Source organism: Lutra lutra, chromosome 16 (assembly GCF_902655055.1).
Source record: "Lutra lutra chromosome 16, mLutLut1.2, whole genome shotgun sequence".
Classification (NCBI taxonomy): Eukaryota; Metazoa; Chordata; class Mammalia; order Carnivora; family Mustelidae; genus Lutra; species Lutra lutra.
This window is the reverse complement of record NC_062293.1, coordinates 58,285,533-58,311,912: the sequence shown is the minus strand read 5'-3', so window position 1 is coordinate 58,311,912 and position 26,380 is coordinate 58,285,533. Positions and strand designations below refer to the sequence as shown.

At 50.1% G+C, this 26,380-nt stretch overlaps 2 protein-coding genes across 2 annotated transcripts; both read right to left on the bottom strand.

Moving 5' to 3' along the window:
• Positions 1–8,240: 8,240 nt before the first annotated feature.
• On the bottom strand, positions 8,241–16,238 carry KRBA2 (KRAB-A domain containing 2). Its single transcript, XM_047707497.1, is given in 6 exon segments — positions 8,241–11,998; positions 13,048–13,134; positions 13,137–13,193; positions 13,196–13,233; positions 13,235–13,578; positions 15,329–16,238. Coding segments are annotated over 5 exon segments (1,500 nt in total). The 5' UTR covers positions 13,297–13,578; positions 15,329–16,238; the 3' UTR covers positions 8,241–10,742.
• A 683-nt stretch (positions 16,239–16,921) lies between these two features.
• Positions 16,922–22,755, bottom strand: RPL26 (ribosomal protein L26). The gene is made up of 4 exons (XM_047707499.1): positions 22,605–22,755; positions 21,524–21,696; positions 19,827–19,967; positions 16,922–17,093 (listed from the first exon to the last, which is right to left on the bottom strand). The coding sequence occupies exons 2-4, from the start codon at positions 21,689–21,691 to the stop codon at positions 16,965–16,967; spliced, it is 438 nt and encodes a 145-aa protein (XP_047563455.1). The 5' UTR covers positions 21,692–21,696; positions 22,605–22,755; the 3' UTR covers positions 16,922–16,964.
• Between the last annotated feature and the right edge of the window lie 3,625 nt (positions 22,756–26,380).

Genomic DNA, 26,380 nt, shown 5'->3' with positions numbered 1-26,380 from the left:
GCTTCCCACTCAGCCTCCTCTGACAGAGGAGAAGATCCATGTCATTACCAGGGGGGTGGGGTGGAAGTCCAGGATGCCCATGTGGTCTCTGTTCTTACTGTGTGTATGGGGTGGGGGGTTGTTACCACCTGGCCAAAATGAACATCTCGGTTGCCCACTAGGTCTTGTCTGTTACCACCTCTGCTGGAGGGGGGAAGGGAGGGTAAAAGATCCTGTTAAGGGTGGAAGTCCAGGCTCCCCTATTCAACCTCTACTGGAGAATGGCAAAAGAGCCATGGTTTTCTCCATGGCGTTTGGCTGGAATAAGGCAGGCATTTTCTACAAGTTTTCTGTCTTGCTAGGTTGCCTCTTTCCTGATCCTTTGGCTAAAGAGAGCAGACTGTCTCTCTCTCTTTCTCTCTCTTTTGGCTTGCTCCCATTGGCATTTCCAAGTTGCTGGCTTGGCCACCACTCAGTCTGTGATACTCTGGGGCAAAAAGAAAACCTGGCAAGCTCACTGTAGTGTTGTTCTTAGGATCCAAGATCCCTAGCCAGACTGTCTTGACTCCATCCGTCAGAACCTTCTTGTATTTGTTTTATATTTAATGATCAGGGTTTAAGCTGCATAAGAAATCTGTCCATTCCAGACCGGTCTGGGCCAGAAGTTCAGCTATTTTTTCCCCCTTTTACTACTTACTTTTTCTAGCCTCTTAAAATAGAAGCTTAGATGATTGATTTTACATCCTTTTTAAAAATTTGAGTTAAAAATTTAAATATAAATTTCTTATAAGAATTAATCAATAAATTCTCTTTAAGTACTGCTTTCCCTGCATCCCACAAATTTTGGTATATTGTGTTTATATTACAAAATGTTTTCTAATTTCCCTTGTGATTTTTTTTCCCTTTGACCCATTGGTTATTTAGAAGTGTGTTGTTTGATGTTCAAATACTGGGGCATGTTCTCAAGGTCTTACTATTGATATCTAATTTAATACCATCGTGGTCAAATAATATACTTTGTATGATAATAATCTTTTTAAATTTGTTGAGACTTGCTTTATGGCCCAGTGTATGGTCTATTTTGATGAATGTTCATGCGCACTTAGAAAGAATGTGTATCCTGCGGTTGCTGGGTACAGTGTTGTTTAAGTGTCAATTTTAAAAAACTAGTTTTAATTAATAAATTAAATAAATAATGAATAATTATTAATAAATAACTAATAAGTACATAATAATTTATTTATTTGAGAGAGAGAGAGCACGAACAGAGGGCTCCCCACTGAGCAAGGAGCCCCATGTGGGACTGGATTTCAGGACCCTGGGATCATGACCTGAGCTGAAGGCAGCTGCTTAACTGACCGAGCCACCCAGGTGCTCTGTTTAGGTGTCAGTTAAGCCAAGTTGGTTGATGGTGTTGTTTAAATCTGTATCTGTACTGATTTTCAGGGGTGGGAGATGACTTGTTCTATTAATTTTTGAGAAGGGTGTTAAAATCTCTAGATTTATTATTATTTATTAATTTGTTATTATTGTACATTTACTTGCTTCTCCCTTTGGTTCAATTTTTGCCTTAAGCATTTTGAAGCTCTGTTGTTATGTATATATTCATTTAAAAAACTTTTTAAAATTTAGATTCAGTTTAGTTCAATATAGTGTATTATTTAGTTTCAAAGGTAGAATTGTGTGTGTATATACACATGTAAAAAAATATTTTATTTATTTGACAGAGAGCGACCACAAGCAGGGGGAGTGGGAGAGGGAGAAGCAGGCTCCCCGCTGAGCAAGGAGCCCCATGTGGGGCTCGATCTCATGACCCCAAAATCAGGACCTGAGTTGAAGACAGACGCTTAACCCACTGAGCCACCCAGGCGCCCCTATACACATTTTAAAAAAAGATTTTATTTATTGGAGAGAGAGGGAAGGAAAGAGGGCAAGCAGCGGGACGGGCAGAAGGGGAAGGGAGAGGGACAAGCGGACTCCAAGCTGAGTGCAGAGCCTAACCTGGGCTCAGGGGCCTCAGATCATGACCCCAATATCACGACCTGAGCTGAAATCAAGAGTCAGACGCTAAACCCGCCGCGCCAGCCAAGCGCCACAAGAATTCCACTTTTCTAGAGGCTGAGTAAGATTCCCTTGTATGGGTATATCTCGTTTTGCTTATCCACTTATCCGTTGTTGGACAGGTGGGCTGTTTCCACCCTTTGGCTACTGTGAATACTGTTGCTGCGAATCAATCTCATATATATGACTTTAAGCCAAAGAGTTTGCTGGCTTCAGTAGTAGCCATTTATTTTCCTGCAGTGGCCATTAACGCTGCTCCCCCCAAATCTCTAGCTCTTTGCCTTCTGGGGATATGCTAAAATGGCGCCCTCTGGCTCCCCTGTGATTGGTTGGGGTCATGTGACTCAATCCGGCCAATAGCTTGCAAGACACACTTCTACTTCCCGTTCAGAGCCTTTAACTGCCTGTGGGAGCTCCTCTAGCGTTCTTATTGCCGCTGTTTCAGTCAAGATGGTGGCTTCTCTGTCTCCTTGGACCCCAGAATGAGGAGACGCAGAGCTATCTCCGCGCAGCGCTGTGGACTGAATTGTGTCACCCTCTCCCCAAATTCTTATGCTGAAGCCCTAACCCCAGTGTGGCTGTATCTGGAGGTGGGGCTTTGGGAAGTAATTAAAACTAAATGAGGTCACAGGAGTGGTGCGCTGAGGGGGTAGGATTAAAGTCTTCATAAGGAGAGATGGCGGAAAGCTCCTCCCTGGCTCCGCCGCTGCTGCGCACGCGCACCAAGGAAGAAAGGTCTCGTGAGGGCGGAGCTGGGAGGCCGCTGCCTGCTGACCCAGAAGAGAGCTCCCGCCCGAGACCCGGCTGCCCGGCAACTTGACCTTGGACGTCCAGCCTCCAGCGCTGAGTAAATACGCGTCTGTCTCTGTCGTGTGAGCCCCCAGCCTGTGGAATTTCGTTATGGGGCCCGTGTAGACTACGCTATGTGGTATGAGTGAGAGTTTAGCGTGGTCGTTACCAGATTGGCGGATTTTAAGATTTTCGGGTCTCCGTTCCCTCAGCAGAGCGGAGACTGTCCTGATCGTACAACCCCTTTGGCTGAAAGGGAAAGAGAATGGTAACGTGACGGGACGCCTGGGTGGCCGAGTTGGTTAAGTGGGTGCAGCGTCTGCCTTGGGCTCCGGTGGGTCCTGGGATCGAGGCCCTCATCGGGCTCCCTGCTCTGTGGGGAGTCTGCTTCCCCCTCTGCCTGCCCCTGACCCTGCTTGTGGGCGCGCGCTCTCTCCCTCTCTCTCGGTCAAATAAATAAAATCTTCTAGAGAAAGACAGAGACCGTGAAGCCGAAGCCACCCCCCCTTACAGAGACAGCCGCAAACCCATGGAGCTGGGGCTTTCCACCTCGGTTCAGATGACGATCAGATGGCAAGGCTTGAAGAAGCTGCCGATATTGTGTAAGGGACACCAATCCATGTATGACGTCAGAATAACTAAGGAAACGTAAAAAAAAGAAAGAAAGAAAGGTTTTATTTTTAAGTGATCTCTGTGCCCAAGGTGGAGGTTGAACTCATGACCCCAGAGATCAGGAGTTGGGGCTCCAGGGACTGAGCCAGCCAGGCACCGTGCGAGAGAAACTTTTACAATAATCCTGACAGAAAAATAATGGAAAGATTTTACCACACAAGTATATACATCTTGCTTTGGGGCCCTTTTTCCTCGATATAGGTTAGGATTCACAGTCTTTGTATCTTTGATCTAATGTCTTAAAGAATACTCTGCAGCTTTGTTATCATTTTCTACATTGACTCACTGCAGGGGCTCCTGGTTGGGTCAGTCCTTGAATGTGCGATGTTTGGCCTCACGGTCATGAGTTCGAGCCCTACCTTGGGTGTAGAGATCACTTTAAAAGAAAAATAAATGGAGGGTACTTGGGTGGCTTAGTTCGTTAAGTGTCTGCCTTTGGCTCAGGTCATGATCTCAGGGTCCTGGGATTGAGTCCTTCATCGGGCTCCCTGCTCGGTGGGGAGCCTGTTTCTTTTTCTCCCTCTGCTCCTCCCCCTGCTTCTGCTTTCTCTCTCTCTGTCAAATAATAAAATCTTTTTAAAAATCTAAAAAAAAAAAAAATAAAGATTCATCTATTTGAGAGAGAGAGAGGGAGTGCACATGCATGGGGGAAGGGACACACAGAGAGAATCTCAAGCAGACTCCCTGGTGAGCGCAGAGCCCGACACAGGGCTCGATGCCGCAACCCTGAGATCACCACCTGGGCGAGACTGAGGGTTGGATGATTAACCAACTGAACCACCCAGGGTCCCCTAAAAATTTTTTTCTAGACATTCCTGACTTATAGAAAAGTTGGAAGGACAGTATAATTCTTTTATACGCTTCACCCAGATTTCCCCAGATGTTACCATGACTACATTTGCTTTATCTCCCCTGGCCTCTCTCTCTCTCCTTCCCCCCACATACTCCCCCCCCCCACTTTTTTCTCCCTCTCCTACCATTTGAGAATAAATTACAGACTCAATGCTCCTTTACCCTCGAATACACCCATGTGTATTTCCTAAAAACTCCTACATAATCGTAGCACAGCTCTCAAGATCAGGACATTAACACTGACGGAACAACACTGCAGTCTGCGGGCAATGTTCAGATTTGCCAACTGTCCCAACAACATCCATTACGACAAATAAAGTTCGGGATCGTGCACCACGTTCAGTTGCCATGTCTTTTTAGCCCACTTTTCCTGGGGCAGTTCCTTAGTCTTTTTTTTATTTCCTTCAGTCTTTGTTTTTTCCAGCTTCGACCTTTTTGAAGAGCACAGGCCAGCTATCTGTAGGATGGCCCTCAATCTGGGTTTATCTGGTTTCATTATAATTAGACGCATGTAATGCATTTTGGGTATAAATGTCGCAGAAACGTCGGGTCGGACAAATGCTGGAGGTGTTCATTTGGATCACTGGGTTAAGGTGACGTCTGGTCAGGTTTTCTGCAGATGATCCCGCCTGCGAGAAGTCCTCTGATACACAGTAGGCAGGATGGGGCATGTTCAAGGGTGAGGCGCAGACCCTCTTTCAGCACTCTGCTCAGTGGCCTTAGTGCGGGGCCTTCACAGAGCCCCTGATACGGCTGAGAAGGCTCTGCCGTGTCCCTGTGTCAGCATGTAGTATGCTACCATGATCCCCGGCTTGGTGGTGCCTCCACAGACAAGCGCACGCCTGGCACACAGCAGTTGTCTGTAGGCATTGAATGGATGGAAGTGAGGGGCAGAGGACTGGGGGTGTGGAGGCTCTCTTCCGGGTACAGAAAGTTTCTATAACAGAGGAGGCAGACCTCAGGTGTCTAGCCTGGCCCAACCCTAGTTCAGGTAGAGGGCTCTGCGACTGGGTTATTACTGGTGATCTGGGTTACTCTTGGAAGGAAGATCCTGGTGGGGTCCCTGCACGTAAGGGGGGCATTTCCAGGATTCCTGCCTCACGGAAAGGCAGAAAGAAAGGTGCTCTCCTTCAGGGCACAGCACACTCTGGGCTCGAGGTAGAGCGGAGAGGGGAGAAAAGCAAACATCTGGTTGCTAAATGACTCACCAAAGTTAGGAGGGACCCATCTGTGCAAAACGCCAAGAGGCAAGGCTCCTCAGAGCTCATCTGCTGCTAACGCACACGGTCTGTCAAGGGAAGTGCCTAGAAGTGCCTAGAAGAATAGAAGAGATCTGAAGCCAAAGTTCCAGATGTGGAGAAGCTGGTCTGAGCGAGGAGCTGGTCAACAAAAAGGATGTCACGGTTGACATTAAACAGAACAGTGGATTCTACGAAAGAGACTCAGGGAAGCAAAAGGCAAAATATTAGGACTACTTGTGAATTGGGAGAAGGTAAAATCTAATTAGATCCAAATGAAAAAAATCTTTAATCAATTATAAATAGAAGTAGACATGAAAGAAGCAAGCTTCTGAAAGGCAAAGTCTCATACTAAAACGGAAGGCCGATTTGCTCAGGAAACTCTTATTTCCTGCCCACTTTGTTTGCTTGGAAAATACAGGAGAGCAGACCATCTGGGGTAATTAATTCTGGGGTAAAAATGTCAGAACCTGGGTAAACAAAGATTAGCGCCAAGATAAAAACAATAAAAGGAACCAGGAACTAAAAGAGAAAACACGTTTCAATACATTCAAAGGGATAGGATTCTGGACAAAATTCAGAAGAAGATTCCAGGGACAAACAGATTCTGCCATTGGTTAACTTTTGGAACAAGAGTCCTGGGAAGGACTCTTTCTCTTTCATATTTAAAAGTATCTCAGGTTTTAAACTGATTTCTGTAAAATGTCCACAATCAAGTGGGAAGGTTTGTAAATAACATTTAAAAACAAATTCAAAACCTCCCCCTTCAAATACTACAACCCAAAGCTATGGGACTGGGAAAGGTTAAGGTAACTGGGCAGAGGTAATTGACCTGCACAGTGATTGAACTTGGCCTTGGCAAACCATGCTTTAATGGTCTGGTGCCCTCATGTCCAAAAAGCTTGCAACATAATTGGGAAGCAAGTGTGTAAGTCAGGTTCTCAGGCACTTTCCCTCACTTCTCTCAGTGCTAAGGCCACTCCGATGCTTGGCTTCACAAAACCACTGGGAACAGCATCTCACAAATATCAGAAGAAAGTGTCCCTTTTCTCCGAGAGCTGCAGAAAAGCAGGTTTTATCCCACAACATAAAACTAGTTCTGATAAAGTGGTAGATGGAGAACATTTGCTAAAGCATCTATCTCTGGGTCTCCCAACTTCTGTAGCCTTCTCGGAAGTGGGGACATGAGCCCTGATGGGGAGCTTCGGCATGGAGGTCTGGGGAGAGGCAGGAAGCACGAAAGTACGAGAGGACAGTTTCCACATGACACAGAGAGTAGGAAGAACACTAATGTGGGCCGGTTCAGTCATCTGGTCTGGGTTGAGGGAACAAAGTCTTGGCAAGTATAAGCGACTCTAGCAGGACCTAGACTGGCTGATGGCCTCTCTCCCTATGGCAAGGGCAGTGGAAAAAATCCCACGCCTAGCCCAGAGGCCACCGAAGCTGCTCTTGTGCCTGAGTTGGGACCACACTGTGTGCCAACTTACACATCAAGTTGGGCCATCAGGTTTAAGCCATTTTCCCATGAGCAATGGGCACCCCTAGAAATTCATGAGCAAGAGGGGTGGTTGTAAGAGCTGACCTTGGACTTGGAAAGACTTGGGTCTGAATCTTGGGCTAGATGCCCTTTCTGAGCAACATTTCCTCTTCTGCCTCATTGTTCAATTCAATGATGGGGTCCTTATTAGAAGGGGACCCTTGGACACAGAGACAGACAGACACACAGACGTGAAGAAATAGGGAGAACGTCATCTGCAAGCCCAGGGACACCTGAGGCCACCAGAAACTAGGAGAGGCATGGAAGTCTCCCCAGCGCCCTGGCAAGGAGCCAAACCTGCGGACACCTTGATCTCAGACTTCTGGCTTCCAGAACCGTGACATGATACATTTCTGTTTTCTCAGTCCCCCAGTTCATTGTGGGGTGGCAGCCGTGGGAAACGAATACAGCGGTCTTGAAAATAACCTAGTAATCACTGTAGCTCCTTATCTACGTAAGGTTTGTCCCATCAAGACAGGATCACTAGGCTCGTGTCTCTTCTCCCACCTGCACAGTGGAGAACATTAAGATTCTCAAATAACTTGAGTCTCTTTTGTGAGACGAACAGCCTCAGGGTTCTTTGAACACACTGCAGGTGCACGCAGACACGTGAAGCATTACCCGTTTCTTTTCCTTCTTTTAGCCTCTGCTCGCTCACTATTGGCTCCTCTTTTCATTATTCATTTGTAAGCAAACTTTTTTCAAATACGAGGATGTTTTAGGTGTTGCAGGTATTTTCTTCCGATGTCACTTATCTTTGTTCACTATTTAAACCAGGATTTTCCATAGATGTTTGAGATTTTCATGAGGGCCAAGTGTATTAGCTTTTCCTTTTACGGCTTTTGAATTTCTTGTAGTGCTGAGGGTTTTCTCCATTCCAAGATCACAACAGTCCCCCACTTCCCCCCAACACTTTTGTAGTTTCCTTTCCTGTTTCAGAATCAGACTTCATGTGTTCCCTGCTTGAACACATTAACGGAGTAATGCCACCGTCTTGCTGATGTGGAATGCCACTTTCTTTTTTTTTTTTTCTTTAAAGATTTATGTATTTATTTATTTGACAGACAGAGATCACAAGTAGTCAGAGAAGCAGGCAGAGAGAAAAGGGGAAGCAGGCTCCCTGCTGAGCCGAGAGCCAGATGTGGGGCTCGATCCCAGGACCTGGGATCATGACCTGAGCCGAAGGCAGAGGCTTCAACCCACTGAGTCACCCAGGCGCCCCTGGAATGCCACTTTTATCATAAATTCTTAAAGCAAACAGAGGTCGGTTTCTGGCCTTGGTTCATATTCTGACTTCACATGCCTTTCTCCAGCAACAGCCACAGAAATGCACCTGCCCGTATTCTGCGGGGGGCCTGACGGTGGCCGCCTGGAGGACGCATGCACAGACTGCCCCCTGGGGGCTGCAACTGAGCTCCACTCTGCTGTGATGCAAAGACGCAGGCCTGGTGTGGCCAGGTCTTCCAACTTTTCCAGAGATGTATGTGAAACCTGGTTTTTGAGAGTGATGGTGGTGATAGTTTTTAGTTTCGCACACGAACTACATTTGCATGCTGAAAGCAGCTGGTGGGACCCTGGGAGCTTCTGTTCCAGAGGCTGAAACGCAGAGTAAGGCCACGCCAGGTCTCAATGTACACCTCTAACTCTTCTCCCACCACCAGCATTAAGAAGGAAAAGGGGAAGGAAGAGTGGAGATGCAGCAGCTTGGGAGACCTGGGTTCTCTGCAGCCCCTCCCTGGGGCAGGCGGGGACGCTGTGCCTCATCTCCCCTCTCCCCTGCCTGGGTCCATGATGCTGTTCCTGGTTTGCCTGGCAATCAGGAGGCAGTAGGTCAGCAAGAGTGTTGTAACATGGGTCGAGCCGGGCCTCCCAGACCCTACCAGGGTGAGTGACAAAGGAGCAATGCAGAGTGAGGTCCCCGCCAAGGATGGAATAGGATCCCCCCCACCCCGGAACAAGCTGGAAGGTGCTGTCACCTCCTTTCTAATAATAATCATGTAGCCTCCTGGTACCACTGTTTAACCGGCAGAGGAAGGGCAGAGGCCTCCAGCTTTCATGTGGGGGATGGGCTCCGCTGGTAGCAAGGACAACTAACTCAGCGTTTAGACAAAGCCCTTCCCACATCTTCTCTCTGGTTCTCACAACAACCCTGTGAGGCAGGCAGTGTTGCCCCTTCTGTGGGTAGGGGTAGGTACTGCCCCTTACGGAGGAGGGAACTGCCTCGAGGAGTGATCAGAATGGGCTTGAATGGCTCCAGGATACGCAGGAACGGTGCACGGGGGAATAAAGACCAGACCCCTCTCCTTCCCGTGGTCATCTCTGTAGAACTATTTGTTCCCACGACAGATCCTCCCAGAACATCTCCAGTGGGCTAGGCCTTTGTATAGGCCGTGGGAACACAGCAGAACCCAGATCCAAGGCACTGTCCTTCTCCTTGTCCAGGTCAGCTCTCCTTACCCTGAACCATGACCCAGACTGGCCCTTGCTCTAGTCTCCTCTGGCCAGAGCAGGGACATCTGGCTCATGTTTGCCCTTTGCTCCAAAGTCCCTGGCGACTGGTTACTTCCTGGAATGTACTGACCCGTTCCAGAAAGACATGCTTTGCTATTCTTAAGGCAGAGACAAGCGGTAGACTCAGACTGAAATGTCTTAATTCTGTCATGTCTTAATTCTGGCCAACTTTTAAAGTACCTTCCACACCGTTCCCTGCACATGCTGTTCTGAGAGCCGGGATGGCACCTACAGTTTTTCTTGAAGCAGGAAATAGAGAGCAGGTGCTGAGGTGGCCAGTCCCCAGGGTGTGCTGGGTCAACGTCTTCTCTCGTGACTTGTCCTTCATCTCCATCTTTTCCTCTGTGCCCTGTCTTTTTGGATATTGTCTGAGGAGCAGGATTTGGCAGAAGGAATGCATACTAGAAATAGGGAGGGCACCCCCACCAGCTTCACAGGTAAGACCCCATCAGTTCACATCCTGCAGGCAAACACACTCCTCCATAGTTGGTAGAACTCTGTCCCCCAGAAAGTTATGCCCAGGGCCAAACCCTGAGTACCTGAGACTCTGACCCCACTTGGGGAAAGGGGCTTTGCAAACATAATTTAGGGGAGGCTCTTGAGATGAGATCACCCTCAACTGGGGTGGGCCTTAAACCCAATGACATGGATCTGGTATCCAGTGGGTCCTTCTAAGAGACTGAAAAGGAGAACACACATGGAGACAGAGGGCAGGAGGCCCTGTGGAGACCCGCAGGAAGATGGGGCAGACACTGGCCTTGTACAAGCCAAGGATTGCCAGCAGCCATCAGAGAAAGGCCAGAGGCACGGAATGGATTCTCCCTCAGGGCTTCCAGGAGAGGCAGACCCTGCCGACACCCCGATTCTGAACTTCTGGCCCCAGAAGGACGAGAGGGTAAGTTCCTGCTGTTCTAGGCTGCTAAGACTGCAGTCATTTGTCACGGTGGCCCCAGGTCACAGACCTCACCAGGTTTGCCCCTTCAAGCAAGGACTGCCATGGACAATTTGACCGACGGGAAGGTCTTCCCTTCGAGCACCTTTCCCCAGGGAATTTGGTGGCAGTTCCCCAAGGGCCGTATGGCGCCCACTCGGCAGGTGCCTGGTCACCAGCAAAAGAGACGTGGGGCCCCATGTGAGGTGCTGGGCTCTGCTGCTTCTGGAGCGGTGGGTTCGAGGTCCTTGTCCACATCAGATCTGTCTGCTGCGACCTCAGCCCTTTCTTCCTGCCCCATCCAAAGGCTACTCTCTAGCTGTTCTTCAGCAATTTCTAGCTCCTCCTCTGTTTGTAAGAGGGCCACGGTTTCCCGGGGTAAGTGCGAAGAGTACAGCCCGAGTTTGGCCTTAAAACCAAACATTGCCTCGTATGGACTTTGCTGCAGTGACACGTCAAACAGCTGATTCCTCACCATCTGTATGAATCTCAGGCCTTCAGCCCAGTGACATGAGCGGTTACTCTGCATCCAGGCCCTTACCATGTTCTTGACATCATGGCTGACTTGCTCCAGGGAGCCCGGGCCCTGGCCAGGGCACTGCTTACCACAGGCAATCTTTAGGTCTGGCCATACCTCATTGAGCTCATGCACAACCTGGTTTGTGAACTCCACGCCACTGTCAGAGTCTAACACACAAGGTGTACCAAGAATCGTGAAGACGTCCAAGAGGACACTGACCACATCACAGGCCCGCTTCGCTTTCAACGGCCGTAAAATAATAAACTTGGTTAAGTGGTCCTGGTAATACAAGATAAACTTGAACTCACCGTCGGCATTTGACTGCATGTCCAGGACCTCAACTTGGCATCTGGAGTCAGTGTCCTTCGAAGGCATGGGCTTGAGGGCAAGACCTCTCTTGGGTACCGGGTTCTTCTGGTAGCACTGTTTACAGAGCGTCAGGTACAAGACAATGACCTCTTTGGTGACATTCCCGTACTTTCCTTGTAGCTCCTTGAGCATGCGTGTCCGCCCGCCGTGCCCAATGTTGAGATGTGTATCATGGAGAATGTCAAACAACTCTTCCTTATGCACGTAATACCGAATTCGGTCGCATTCTCCGTGGGTTGCCTCGATCAGTTTCTCTGTGCCTTGCACGGAGATCACGTCGTATTTTGCCGCACGGCGGTAGTCACGTGAGGACTTCTTCCCCCTTTCCTTAGCTTCTTTGACTTCCTTTATTGTTTGAAAGTACTTTTCTTTGGAAAATACCTTGCTGTTGTAACTTTTGCTTTCTACTAACTTGGTCACACTTGAAAGAAACTTTTCTCTCATGTGACGTATCTCCGTTTCCATGTCACTTGTAGTGGACACATGAGGAGGGTCATTTCCAGGTTTCTGGGGCATCATGGACAACTGTAAGAAGGAGCCTAAGACGAGAGAGAAAACAGAGTTAAAATCCTCGATATTCCCTCTGGGAGACTTTCCCTCCCAAGTTCCTCATTCTTCATCTGATTTTTGAAGACCACCACAGAAAAGGAAGATCACAGAGGAATAGTATAAAAGCAGCAACAGGATAAAGCAACTAGAAAGCAACCGAGACTGCTCAAAACCCGAGCGTGTCAAGAGAATTTAAAGTTACTAAGATATGGGACGCCTGGGTGGCTCAGTTGGTTAAGCAGCTGCCTTCGGCTCAGGTCATGATCCCAGCGTCCTGGGATCGAGTCCCACATCGGGCTCCTTGCTTGGCAGGGAGCCTGCTTGTCCCTCTGCCTCTGCCTGCCACTCTGTCTGCCTGTGCTCGCTCTCGCTTCTCTCTACGACAAATAAATAAATAAAATCTTTAAAGTTACTAAGATATATATAGAAATATGTAGTAATTTTAGACTTTAGGCAAACAGAGTGAATGAAACTATTCGCTCTTTAAGTGAAACCTAGTTAACTGGTCTTTATTTATTACATGAGTAGGAGAGAGGATACATGGTAATGCTTCAGGCAGTAGACGGACACTCTCCCTCAGTAACATTTAAAATAATATAAATGGGAGAATGTTGCTGGAAGGCACCATGATAACTGCAAACTTGAACCTGAAGTTAGCACCAGGAAGGGGCTTTTTTTTTTTTTTAAAGATTTTATTTATTTATTTGACAAATAGAGATCACAAGTAGGCAGAGGCAGAGAGAGAGAGAGAGGAGGAAGCAGGCTCCCCGCCAAGCAGAGAGCCCGATGCAGGGCTCGATCCCAGGACCCTGGGATCATGAGCTGAGCCGAAGGCAGAGGCTTTAACGCACTGAGCCACCCAGAAGCCCCAGGAAGGGGCTTTCTTAGCTTTCCCACAATCAATGTAATCAATTTCTTGGGGCCGAAGAGTCTGTCTGCATTTTAGGAGAATCAAGGAGAAAGTGCTGGGAAATTTTTGAATGACAGTTTCCCCCTGGTGACGGCACACAGGAGTAGTGAGTGAAGACTGAGTCCTTACCCTGAGGGACCACGTTGTCATAACTGTCCAGCATCGTGTCCATGCAGCAGGCCTTCCCAGAGGCTCTCAAACACTGGCCATATTTGGCATATCCTCAGATGTCGCTACCTCTTGAAATGACACCAGCTGGTGCCATAGGGACCATTCTCGGGGCCTGGGCTAAGGAGTGGCTGCAGCAGGACTGGGGGAGACAGTGGAGGGTACCAGGAATGAAGGCACGCCAGCATCAGTGACTCGGAATGTGATCATGTGACTGTTACAAGGAAGGCAGGAGAAGGAATAAATGGTCTCCTATCCAACCAGAGGAGTCCAGCTTCGTGGGTGAGGAAACAAGTTCTGCCCTCTTGGGAGGTCTGCAGGCCTAGACTGTTTTGATTCTGCCTGAGCTGAGGCCCACATATTTTCAGAACAAAGCAGAGAGTCCAAGTGAACTTGGGTATTCCAAGACTGAAGACCCCTTCCAATACGGGCTTGACGGCTCTGACTAGAGGCGGCAGGGTCTGTCTGTTTCCAGAGATGGAAAAACTCCACCTATGTGCAGAGATTGCTGTCAGGAGCTCGTTATACCAAAAAGCAGTAGTCCCGTTGGTCCACATCCCACCAAGACGGGAGAATTCCTCAGGGAGAGAACTTGACAGTCAACTGAGGTTCCTTAGAACCACTCCGGGTTGTAGGATGGTGATGCGGCCAGGGGGAGAGTTCTTGTGATGATAACAGGAGTAATGGCAATCGGGGAGAAAACAAGATCCCTGGGATGCCACCCTCGGAGAGCCGAGAGGCAGGGCAGAAACCCTGGAAAGCAGAGAAAGATGAAAAGGCTTCAAAGCTCTGAGCAACATCTTAGTTAGCTGAGGTCTGGAAGGTTCTCCACTAAAAAGGCTTCAAACTCTCGTGCTGAGCATCACTGGCTGACCACAGAACATTTCTGATTCTAAGACTCTGCTGACTATAAAACCGCTGACTTTCTGATGACTTTTTTTGAGGGGAAAAACCAGAGGAACTACGTTAAATGAACACATCCAGATTAATATATGTGGAAAACATACATTTCAGTGTTGAAGAAATAGAATGTTTGCAAATGCTGTTTAAGTGTGAGCTTAAGATCCTCAGTGTAAATGGACATTTTAAAGGCTCAGAGGGGGCACCTGGGTGGCTCAGTTGGTTAAGCGTCTGACTCTTGGTTTTGAACTCAGGTCGTGATCTCCGGCTCCATCACGTGGGTCTCTGCAGCAGAGTCTAAGATTCTTTACGTTTGCCCCTTTCCCTGCTGATGAGCGCCCACTATCTCTCAAATCTTTTTTTTTTTTTTTTAAATAAAGGCTCTGAGAAGTTCTGCAGTAAATAAACCAGTTTGTTTCATCTACTAGTCACACTTATTTATTTATAAGAATGTATTTATTTGACAGGGAGAGCACAGCAGGGGGAGCTGCAGAGGGAGAAGCAGGCTTCCCACTGAGCAGGGAACCCGACGTGGGGCTCTATCCCAGGACCCTGGGATCATAACCGGAGCTGGAGGCAGATGCTTAATGGAGTGAGCCACCCAGGCACCCCTACCAGTCACATTTAATAATTTAATCACTTTTAAAAGGAATATATTATCATCCCACAGCCAAAGGTCCTCAGAAGAGACCACGAGATATTCAGCAGGATCCAGGAAAGCACCTTCCAGACTCCTCCCTGAAACCAGCAGCTCTAATTGAGTGGCTGCCCTGGCTGCTATTTGAGGCCCTTCAGGGGACTGTAAGGGAAGCAAAAGCTTCATCTTCATCCTATAAAAGAATGAAGACAGGTTGGGAATAATTTATAGTGAAAAGATGCAAAATCTCAGCCTTTAATCTGAGACACGGTCCTCACAATATGCTAGGAAAAAGCAACATTTAGCTAACGGGCCTATTTTGGTTAGTCCATCAGGTGTTTGTTTTTTGAGAAATGAGAACGATTTACCTATAGGTACAGATGGGATTTTATACAGGAATCTTGGCTGCCCTTCTTGGAAAAGGGGACGATCTGGCCATCCTGGGAGCTTGGCTGCTTGGCAACAACTGGCCGCAGATTGGGTTAGAAGAGCCCGCACTCTCCCATTTCCCAGCGTCCCTAATTGCCCTACTAACGTGTCCACCTTATCTGCCCCTCCCTGCGGTCGTCTGGGTTTTCAGCACCTGTTCCACAGCAGCAGGAAAGAACTGTGTCGAGCTTCCTCACGCGGTCTGCGACGGCGGGGTAACTTCGAATACATGACCTTGGTTAGAGAAAGCTGGAGCCATCTCCCGCCCTCACCCACCTGTGAGTCTTTGCCTTGGCGTCCCAGACCTGGAAGGCCCTTTCGTTGGTCTTGTGAACTCAGCCGCCTTCCTGATGCGTCCAGCGACTCCATCCGATTGCCACCGCTCCGGCCTGTCTCTGGAGCACTTGATCTTGTGTTCGTCGTCGACTGGTCCGGGCATACACAACCTCGCAGGTAGGCGCTGAGCCCTCTACCGGGCGGTATTCCCTCGGACGGCCAAGGATCCGGCGAGACAAAAGATGATCGGAGGACGGTAGGCAGACGCTCCCCGTGCAGGTGCAGGGGCGAGGCCGGCAAGGGGAGGGCTGAGGGCTGTGTCCCTGCCCCGGGCGGAGTTACTGGGCTTCAGCTCCCTCAGCCACAACACGGGGACGTACTGGTTTCCTGATGCAGACGCGGGGATAACGCAGGTGAAGCACTTAGCAGAGCCTCCCCGCATCCTCCGACAGACGTCCCATCCGCTCCTGGAGACTGGCTGCGGGCGCCACCTCCCCTGCATGCGTGGTCTTCCTGCACTCCCGCCCCGCCTCCCAGGCCCGTCCGCAACCCCCGCCCCGCCCGCCGATCGCCGCCCCCGACCCCCGCAAGGACCGCAAGTTCGGGGGTGAACCAATAAACGAGGCCGGGAGACGCGGGGAGGACCGATAGCCGCCGATCCCAGGCCAGAGGCCTGGGATGTGAAAGGGATGCGCCGGGGATCGCGGCGTCGGGGGCCCGTCCTCCCCTTCCCCGCCGCCGCGGGCCCCAGTCCTGCTGCCGCCACACCTTCCCGCCGCCGCCGCTGCCGCCCGCACCGGAAGCCGCTCGGCGCCCGCCGGAAGCCCCGCCCCCACCGGGCATCTCTTTAAATCCCCGACCCGGTCCTGCTAGGGGTTTTCGCCGCCTGTCCTTCGGCGGTCGCTGGGGCTGGGGGTACCTGCGGCCGGCCTGTGCGTGACCTTGGCAGAGCGAGCCGCTGACCCCGCCCCTCACGCTGTTGCAAAGCCCGCGGTCAGGAAGTGAGGAAAGTGAGCTGCATCCCTCATTCTGCATCTAGAAGCTTCATGGGAAAGGAGAGGCTGGCGCCTCTTCACGGAGCCCTCGGAACCCACGTTTCAGAGGAACATTTACTTCGGACTGCAACGTAAGCATTTGCGCTCTGAAATTTTGGCGCGATGGCACCAGCGCCTGCAAGATTACGGTAAAGGATGACCACAGCTGGGGGCAGTGGCTCCTCGCTTGTACCCAAGCCTCAGCACACCACGTGCACACCTTCACAGTTGTCGCTCGGCAGCAGAGACAGCAGGTTGGGGCGGTAGCCCACAGGTCTCTTTATCTGGGCTTTCCTCTCAGGGAGCCATGATGCCTCCCAATACTGCCTGCTCTAATAAGGGGGACACCCCCACTATGTTATCAGAATCTCATTACTCTCGGTGACTAAAGAGTTGGTGCTCAAATGCCCCCTCTACCTAGATAGTATTTTTCTTTAGCACAGTCAAGGCCCAGGATGGGGGGCCTGCCTCCAGCAGCAAATGCCACCTGACTTCCCGGAAAACCCACCGGCTGGCAGGGGGGCGTTATCCCCAAGCCCCACACAGAAAGCAAAGGCTCTTCATTTTAACAGTTTTTATTTCAAGTCACAGAGAAGACTACTTTACTCCTGCATCTTCTCAATTGTTTCTTCCTTGTATTTGCCCTTTTCCTTTCCTACTTGGCGAGATTTGGCTTTCCGTTCAAGGATCTTTTTGCGGTCTTTGTCCAGTTTTAGTCTAGTGATAACCACCTGCAGAGAAACAAAACACTTCTAGAGTTACTAGCTTCACAAGCTAACCAAGTCATACACATTGTTGTTTCTACCGTAACTTGAGAATCATCAAGTTGGAGTATAAATGTAGCTGCGACCCACAGAACCAGAGTATAGATTCTTCTTGAGACAAATCTAATAGTTAAAGGTCTCCAGGTGATGGTTAAATTTAGGTCTTGCGAAGGAAGGCGAGGAACAGGGCAAAGAGCACTGAACCAGGTTTGGGAACACAGCAAAACCACCAAAAAGAAATCTCTGCCATCACGGAGCCTGTACTTTGGTATGGGGAGAGAGAAAACAAAGGACGTGGATATATGTCAGACTCTGATATACAGAAAAACAGGCAATATGGGGGAGACTAAGGACGCTGGTGAGCAGGGGCTAAATCCTATAGGGTGATCAAACAAGGCCCTACAGTTAAGGCTACACTCAGACACCTGAAACCTTGAGCACATTATGGTGAGAGACGTCAGACGGACAAACACTGTATGATGGCGGGGACAGGTACTATTGTAAAAAGTCAAACTTGTGACAAGATTAAAATGGTCAGCAAGGGATGGCAGACAGTACAGATGTTAAGGTATAAACTTACAAACTGGGGTGCCTGGGTGGCTCAGTGGGTTAAGCCTCTGCCTTCGGCTCAGGTCATGATCTCAGGGTCCTGGGATCAAGCCCCCCACCGGGCTCTCTGCTCAGTGGGGAGCCTGCTTTCCCCGCCTCCTGCCTGCCTCTCTGCCTACTTTGATCTCACTTTGTGTGTCAAATAAATAAATAATCTTAAAATTAAAAAAAAAAAAAAAAAAAAGCAACTTACAAACTTTTAAGTCCTACAGATATGATGAGCAGTAGTGATATATACACAATATTGCATCATAATCACAATCTTGCTAAAAGACAACTTTGTTACTCCCACTACTAAAATGAGCAATTGGGAGGACAGAGCTGCCATACACTGTGATGGTGGCAAACCGTGGACAGAATCAGAAGTCTGAACACATTAGGTTTGATGTTACCCATCAGAAATTCAAGCTAAAATGCAAAACAGGTAACTGGGTGTTGAGGTCCGGGCCAGCGTCCTCTGCCTTTAGAGGTCTGAAGTCCTTAGACTGAAATAAAGAGATGAAGACAATCACCGAGCCACAGTGAAGGAAACTTACATCCTACGCTGTGCTACCTGGAAAAGACCAAGAAGCTATCACTGGTTGGTGACCTGGATAGTAGCCGATCTACTGGTGGGACAGACACAGGACTGGCGAAGGCCAGAGAACAGCAAAGTCCTTGCTCCCAGGAGACACATACTAAAGGAATTAGAGGGAAGCGTCACCATGCTGGTAATGCACCGGGGGTAGGGAAGAGAGGTAAAGAAAACACAGGAAAACATTAATAGTGAATTTGAGGTGAAAGAGATGCAGGAGAATTGCCATAGCAATCCTTCCAACTTTCCTGTAGTTTGGAAACAGATTTATGGCAGCATCATAAGGTCTTTTAAAAACCAGAGGCAAGGGGTGCCTGGGTGGCTCAGTGGGTTAAGCCTCTGCCTTCGGCTCAGGTCGTGGTCTCAGGGTCCTGGGATCGAGCCCCGCATCGGGCTCTCTGCTCAGCAGAGAGCCTGCTTCCCTTCCTCTCTCTCTCTCTCTCTCTGCCTGCCTCTCTGCCTACTTGTGATCTCTGTCAAATAAATAAATAAATCTTTAAAAAAAATAAAAAATAAAAACAAAAATAAAAAATAAAAACCAAAGGTAAGAAATGACAATATCCGAGAATTCACATCCAAGTTCCAGACAGGCACCTGCATGGCAAACAGACCAGATTTTCTATGCTGGCTCAGACACTACCACTATCCATGAGATCTTAGCTTGTGGGCTTCGGGTTTTTTCCTCATTTGTAAATACTTCACAGGGTTGTAGAACTGACATCCTGCTTACCCAGCTTTATTTACTTTTAAAGATTTATTTATTTATTTTAGAGGGAGAGGGAGAGAGCGAGCAGGAGTGAGACAGTGCATTAGTGGGAGGAGCAAAGGAAGAGGGAATCTCAAGCAAGCTCTACGCTGAGTGGAGAGCCCCACTTGAGGGCCTCAATCCCAGGACACTGAGGTAACGACCTGAGCCAAAACCAAAAGCTGGACACTTAACTGACTGAATCCTCCAGGCGCCCCTGCTTACTCAGCTTTAATACTGAGAATGAACAGGCTATCAGCTCCATTTAATAGAAAAATGACCCTATTTCCTAGATTTTAAGATTTGTTCACCACAGCTTTTTAAGGAGAAGATACATTAAATATACATAATGACTAGTCAAGATGCCCTGATCTCATAAAAAATTTCAGTCTGGTTTCTAGAACTCCATTCAAATACTGTGTTGGCTTTTTTTTTTTTTTTTAAGATTTTATTTATTTATTTGACAGAGAGAGATCATAAGTAGACAGAGAGGCAGGCAGAGAGAGAGAGGGAAGCAGGTTCCCCGCTGAGCAGAGAGCCCGATGCAGGACTCGATCCCAGGACCCTGAGATCATGACCTGAGCCGAAGGCAGCGGCTTAACCCACTGAGCCACCCAGGCGCCCCCTGTGTTGGCTTTTAAGATTGGTTTCTAGAACCTCTAAAATCAGGGATTCTAACTCTCTCGGGAGGGCCCTGCGAACAAGGAACCACATTTGCCAACACCTCCTGTAAATTCCTTCTCTTCTCTCGGGCATTCTCAGAAACACCTACCTTGCTAGGGTGAATGCCCACATGGACGGTTGTGCCATTCGCCTTTTCTCGCTGCACTCGTTCAATGTAGATGACGTACTTCTTCCTGTAGACCTGGACGACCTTGCCAATCTGCTGACCTTTGTAGTGTCCTCGCACAACCTAAAGGAAGTTCAAAAATAACAGAAATATTAAGATTAACCTTTAGGGGCCATCTGGGTGGTTCAGTCGGTTAAGCCTCTGCCTTTGGCTCAGGTCATGATCTCAGGGTCCTGGGATGGAGCCCCACATCAGGCTCTCAGCTCAGCAGGGAGCCTGCTCCCCCCACCCCGCCCCACCCCTCTGCCTACTTGTGAACTGTCAAATAAATAAAATCTTAAAAAAGGAAAAAAAAAAAAATCAACCTTGGGAACCAGGAAAGCTACAGATCACGTAAACGTCACTGACTCGACCAGATCTATGAGACCTTTCGATTTTCAAAGACAGGACAGCTAGCGGAAACGTCCCAATAATTCCCTCTGGCTTGAACCTGCAAATAAATTATGTCCCCATATAAATCCAGTGATGGACAGCACATCCACCAATTGGTGGTCCACGAGCAGCCGCGGGCTTGGTAAAAGGTTAAAACACGACCCCACTTTGGCTTTTGTAGCAGATGGACAACAAGGAACTTTACTCCGCGTCAAAAGAGGCAAGAGACCACAAGACTAAATTCACAACCCATTAACGTGTCCAACCCAGTGCCAGGGCGGGCAGCAGCAAGGATGTGTGGGAACCAATTCTTTTCCAAAGGACAGTTTCCCACCCCGAGTCCCAGTGATGCTCAGCCAGTCTGGAAGCAACCCAAAGTGCTTCTGCACAGATGTTTCTGAAAGAAACATCCTTCCAGCTGCAGATTTTCTCACATTAAGAGACTTTGAGCGGCGCCTGGGTGGCTCAGTGGGTTAAGGCCTCTGCCTTTGGCTTGGGTCATGATCCTGGAGTCCCGGATTGAGCCCCATATTGGGCTCTCCGCTCAGTAGGAAGCCTGCTTCCCCCTCTCTGCCTACTTGTGATCTCTGTCCATCAAATAAATAAATAAGATCTTAAAAAAAAAAAAAAAAAAAAAAAAAAAGATCTTGAAAGCCAAGACCACCTCCTGAAAGCACCGACAAATCCAGCACCAGTACAGTGGCAACCAACAGCGGGTGTCAACCCACAGGGCCATCTGGAGACTGGCCTTTCACGTAAACGGCCGCTAACCCCATCAATACTGGCGACAGGCACAGGCTGCTCTAGAGCCGGGCCTCCATCCTGTCCTCACCAGCTGCAGGTTACAGCTAAGCAAACACAGAGGTTTTCACTTAAATCCACGTGACAAGGTGTCCGCCGGTAAACATAAAACCACCACGTAAAACTACGGTCCAGGGAGGGCTCCCCTATCAGGACTTTAACTCCGACAGAACCCGAACTGGTCCTCACACGCATCTCTGTGACCTACCGCACCGAGAAAAAGCGCATCACAAAGTAGTGCGTTGGTTCTGAACCACCTCCCTTCCCCTGGTTATTAGGCCCAAATTCTGGGGCTTGGGACGACTGACACGGTTTCCCGTTTGACTTTACGGCTCCCTCCTGCACTCCTGCTCTGGAAGCCACGTCTCAGGCGCCTCGCGGCCAGAGCGCAATCCCTCTCCCGGCCCGGCGTGCGGGCTCCGCCGAGACCCCCGCGCGCTCCAGACCTGCACTTCGTCATCCTTCCGGATGGGCATGGAGCGCACGTTGTACTTCTGCCTCAGCTCCTTGGAAAGAGGGGAGGACATGATCTTCCTGCGAATGTGGGACGGCGCGTTGAAGTGCCGCTTCCGGTTCTTGCTCCGGTCGGAAGTCACGAAGGGATTGAACTTCATCTCGGCTGAAGAGGAAAGTCAGAAGCCGCGTCAGCCCTTAAGTGACCACAGTCGAGTCCAGTTTCCAAACAGGTAACGGCACCACTGCCAGCTGGGCAGGTCAGAAAGCCCCGGGGACGATCCTAGTCTGCCGCGGGATTTTCTGTATTTGTTGATGCGATAAAGAATTCCCGAGAGCCCGGGGGACTCCGTCCCTGAAGCATCCGCCTTCGGCTCAGGTCATATCCTGGGATGGAGCCCCGCGGAGCGCTCCCTGCTTCTCCCTCTACGTGTGCTAATAAATAAAGTCTAAAATAATAATAACGACAGTAATTCCCCATCAGTAACACACCTGCTTCAGCTCACACCCTCCAACTCCTGCATCACCGGGTAAGAAGTCAAGACGGGACTCGCACCCCTGATGCGTGAAGGCAGCGCAGACCCACAACTCACTCATTCAACATCACAGTCTGCAGAGAGCGACCACCGTCCACCCACTACAGACCCAGGCGCGAGCGCGTTTAGTACCCACAAAACGCATCGGCTCTTCCGTCCCCAAGCCTGGGCAGGGCTGCGCATCTCGGGTCCAAAAAGCCTTCTCCTGGGCGAGCGCAGCCTGCCAAGTTCCCTGGCTTTACCAGGTAATTATTTCGAGACCACCTCTAAGGAACTACACCGAGTAGACTTGTCTCCATCCCCAGAGAACGCTTCCCCTCCAGGAGTCGATATGCGGGGTTCCCAAACCCCCTCTCCTCCTCCCTTCCCGAGCTCGGCGGCCCTCAGGCTTGCGGGAAAACAGATGGAGACCATCCCGGCCCCTTTCCCTGGGTGCTATTCGTCCGCCGGGAGAGTATCGGACCCCCGGGGTCAAAAGACATCGCGCCCGCCAACGGATGGCCGTGGATTTTCTCGCGCTTGCACGGCCAAAACTCACCCACAGGAGCGTCTGCGATGGCCGCAGAAGGGAAGAGATCCACACGTTACTTCCGGTTTTGTAAGTTGCCGAGAGATCTCGCGAGACCGATCATCTCTTGGCGCGAGAGAGGCGCGGGGTTTGAACTGGAGGAGGAAACTGGGAAAGAAACTGATGACTAGTGCACCCCCGCGGCTTGGAGGGGAACTGCAGGGAACAGCAAAACCGCCTTCTCCAGGGCCTGGTGCCTCCCTTGGGAAGTCTGGGTTCTGCAGGTGGGTGCTCCGGAAAGGGTCGTTCCTGGGCGGGTGGTGGCGGAGGCTGCTCAGGGTGTGGCTGTTCCGGTGCGTGGTGAAGGAGCCGGCGCCTCATTCGCCGGGAAAGGGCAGGTCTTACTAGCGGCCGCCAGGTGGCGCTGGGCCTGCGTCCGCCGGTCACTCCGGTTCCGCGCGTGCGCGGGTCTTTGGAGGCGCTCCACCGCCCCGTCCCGCAGCGGCCCCCCGCCTTGCGGGGTCGGGTACCCGAGATCGTCCCCGCCCCGCGCCAGGAGGTCCGCACCTGCGTGTCTAACGAGCTCGCGGGTGATGCCCCGGGTCCGGGTCCGAGACCACACTCGGAGGGAGGCCTTTGCAAGCAGAGAGCTGCGCCCCTTTCCGATCGTTACTGCCCGCTGCCCTGTGGTCCGGGGTCTGATGGAAGCTGGGGCGCGGTCCGGGGTCGTCCGCAAACGGACGCGGGGGCAGGCTGCAGGGCGGGGCGGGGAGTGCGGGAGGGGGGTGAGCTCCGGCGGCTTGCCTGGCCGCGCACCTGGTGGGGGATCCGTTTCTATCGGATGAATAATGCCTTGTCCTTGACGGAGCGATGCGGGGTCCTGCAGACAAAGACACGCACGTCGCTGTAATTCGTAAGACGTGGGCAGCTTTCTGAGTCCTGGGAACGCTCTTCTCACTTTATGTTGTTAGCTCCTTTAGCCCATCAGATGGCCTTGTGAGGCAGGTACCGTGTTATTGTTCCCATTACACAGATGGGGTCGTTGACCCACGGAGAAGTGAGAGGAGCTCTTGCAAGTTACGTAGAACCTTCGGGTTGCAGATGAACCCACTCAGGCTCTTCCCAGTTCCTTCCCTATGTGGTCCCAATTTCTAGGACTCCACTGGGTCAAGTCAAAGAGTAAGAAGCCATGTCCTTGTGGAGCCAGAGTAGAGTCACTAAAGAAAATGGGTTTTCATGGTTTAAAAAAGTTGTGTTTTAAATATGCTGTAAACAGCCCTAGATTTTATTCGTAACTGAAAAATTCAGTGAGGGGCGCCTGGGTGGCTCAGTCGTTTAAGCGTCTGCCTTCTGCTCAGGTCATGATCCTGGAGTTGCAGGATTAGGCCCCACATTGGGCTCCCTGCTCAAGGGGGAGGCTGCTTCTCCCTCTGCCTCTCCCCCTGCTCATGCTCTCGTTCTCTCTCTCAAATAAGTAAAATCCTTTAAAAAATTCAGTGAGAATACCTCTAATGCAATTTTTTTTAAGCTTATCATTATTGCTATTTTTGTAAACTCTACACCCAACGTGGGGCTCAGACTCACGACCCTGAGTTCAAGAGCCACATGCTCTCGGACTGAGTGGCCCAGGTGCCCCTGTAATTCTTTTCAACAAATGTTTATGCATCTTTTGCAAGCCCTGCCTGATTTGGACCCTGGAATTGCAAAGTGAAATTAGTCAAAGCTTCTGCCTGCAGGAAGTTCATTGTCTAAGAGGAGAGATAAGCAGTGAAACTGACAATCAGCTCCCCCCACCCCCAGGAAAAGTGCTTGATGAGCAGCAGCCCTTGGTGGGGTTGCTGGGGCTTTTTTTTTTTTTTTTTTTTTTTTAAAGAGAGAGAGCACAGACGGAGAGGCAGAGAGAGAATCTTATGCAGGCTCCATGCTGAGCCCATTGCTGGGTGGGATCTCATCATCCTGAGATCACGAGCCGAGCTGAAACCAAGAGGTAGTCCCTCAACCGACCGACCGAGCCCCCCAGGTGCCCCGACCTTGGTGCTTCTGTGTGGCAGGAATAGCAGAGAGCTTTGGAGTCAGGGAAGACTTCTGGGGTGAGATCACCCTTGGCTGAGTTTGGAAGAATGTTAAAATTAGCTCCATGAGGCAGTGGGAATCGCTGGAGGGAGGGCTTGGAGATGGGAAGCAGCTTGACGTAGTGTCTCCAGGAGCCAGGTCCTTGCAGCTGGAGGGAAGAACCTTCAGGGAGAAGCCCGTGGGGCTCTAGAAGTTCTAGGGAGCCTAGGTTGCTAGAAGTTCCAGGGAGCCGCTGAATGCCCCTGCCTTCCTAACCTGGCCTTCCTTTCTGGTCCTCACAGACTCATCCTCTCTTTTCTTGTTCTTATTAGTTCCCCCAACCCCCTCTTTTCTTGCTTGCCTTTTTTTTTTTTTAAGTTTTAAGTAATCTCTACATCCTACATGGGGCTCAAACTCACAACCCTGAGATCAAGAGTCAAGGGTTCTTCTGATCGAGCCAGCCAGGTGCCGGTTAACGCCCTCTTCTAGATCTCCCCTATCCTCTTCCTCTCTTCCCACAAAGGCCTGCTCTGTTCCCTCATCCTGCCCATCATTCTCTGTTGTCACCCCTCCCTCCGGAGGACTCCTGAGCTCCCTCCCCCATGCAACACTGAGTCATTGAAATTAAACCTCCAGACCACCATTTGGAGAGCACAACCACTTTATATGGTGTGAAGATTGCCAGGGTACAGACTGTACACACAGGTGCAAAGTATGAGTAGCCTCGTTGTGGAGTTCTTACTGGCATAAAATGTCTCGTCTCCGCCCTGCGCGACCCTCGGGCCACCTAACTGGGCTGCTCCCTCTCTCTTCCTTCCATGCCTCCTACATGATTTGAAACATGTCTTTTTAACTGGACTCCTCGGGGTTGTCTCAAGGCTGGTCTTTGTGAAGCCCTAATTCAAACTAGCTGTTCCACAGCCTAAGTCCCTCGGACTCAAGTTTGTTCCCGGCCACCAAACCATCCCATTTATTTCTTCTTAATTTCCTGCTTGCCCACCTTCACGCAGGCGTTCTTGAAATATCTCTCCAAGTCTTACCCGTTACCAAATCCTAGGCCAGGCACTGAGATCCAGAGATCAGGAAGATCTATTCTCCCCCTGAAGGAGCGCAGTGTCTAGAAGGGAGAAATGGCCCCGTGGACAATAGGGATTGCAAAGTGTCCCTGGGAAGACTGCGGGATGGGTCAACTCTGACAGCTGTGGGGCGTGGGGAGCTCTTCACGGGTGAGCCTTGAACTGCTTCTGGAAAGTTAGGGAGGAGTTCTCCAGGCAGAGATCCACCCAAGCCAAGGCCCAGAGGTCTATACCAGCACCACCTGTTGGATCTACAAAGAGTTTGTGTTGAGAATTATTTCGTACCAGGTGAAAGGAGGATGCGGGAAAGTGAGGTTGGGACCTGGGTATTTTGTGCCGAAGCGGGACGCCTGGGTGGCTCAGTTGGTTGGGCGTCTGCCTTCGGCTCAGGTCATGATCCCAGGATCCTGGGACCGAGTTCCAAATGGGGGACCCCCATCTCCCTCTGACTGCCGCTTCCCCTGCTTGTGCTCTCTCTTTCTCTCTCTGACAAATTAATTTTTTTAAAAAAAGGTTATTGTGAGGGGAGGTAGCAAAGTGTGTGTGCGTAAGGGGCATGCCCTTGGACAAGGGGCAGAAGAGAGGAGCAACAGTTCGTGTTTAATCCCAGGCTTCCATCTGTCTGTCTCTCTCTCTTTTAAATTTTATTTATTTGACAGACAGAGATCACAAGTAGGC

What these genes read in the sequence shown, in the direction of transcription:
- RPL26 (XM_047707499.1), bottom strand. Translation starts at nt 21,691, where the DNA reads ATGAAGTTCAATCCCTTCGTGACTTCCGACCGGAGCAAGAACCGGAAG. An exon ending in GGAAGGATGACGAAGTGCAG is followed by an intron (nt 19,968 to 21,523) that starts GTCTGGAGCGCG and finishes AACTTCCTTTAG; the next exon opens with GTTGTGCGAGGACACTACAA. An exon ending in TGGGCATTCACCCTAGCAAG is followed by an intron (nt 17,094 to 19,826) that starts GTAGGTGTTTCT and finishes GTTTCTCTGCAG; the next exon opens with GTGGTTATCACTAGACTAAA.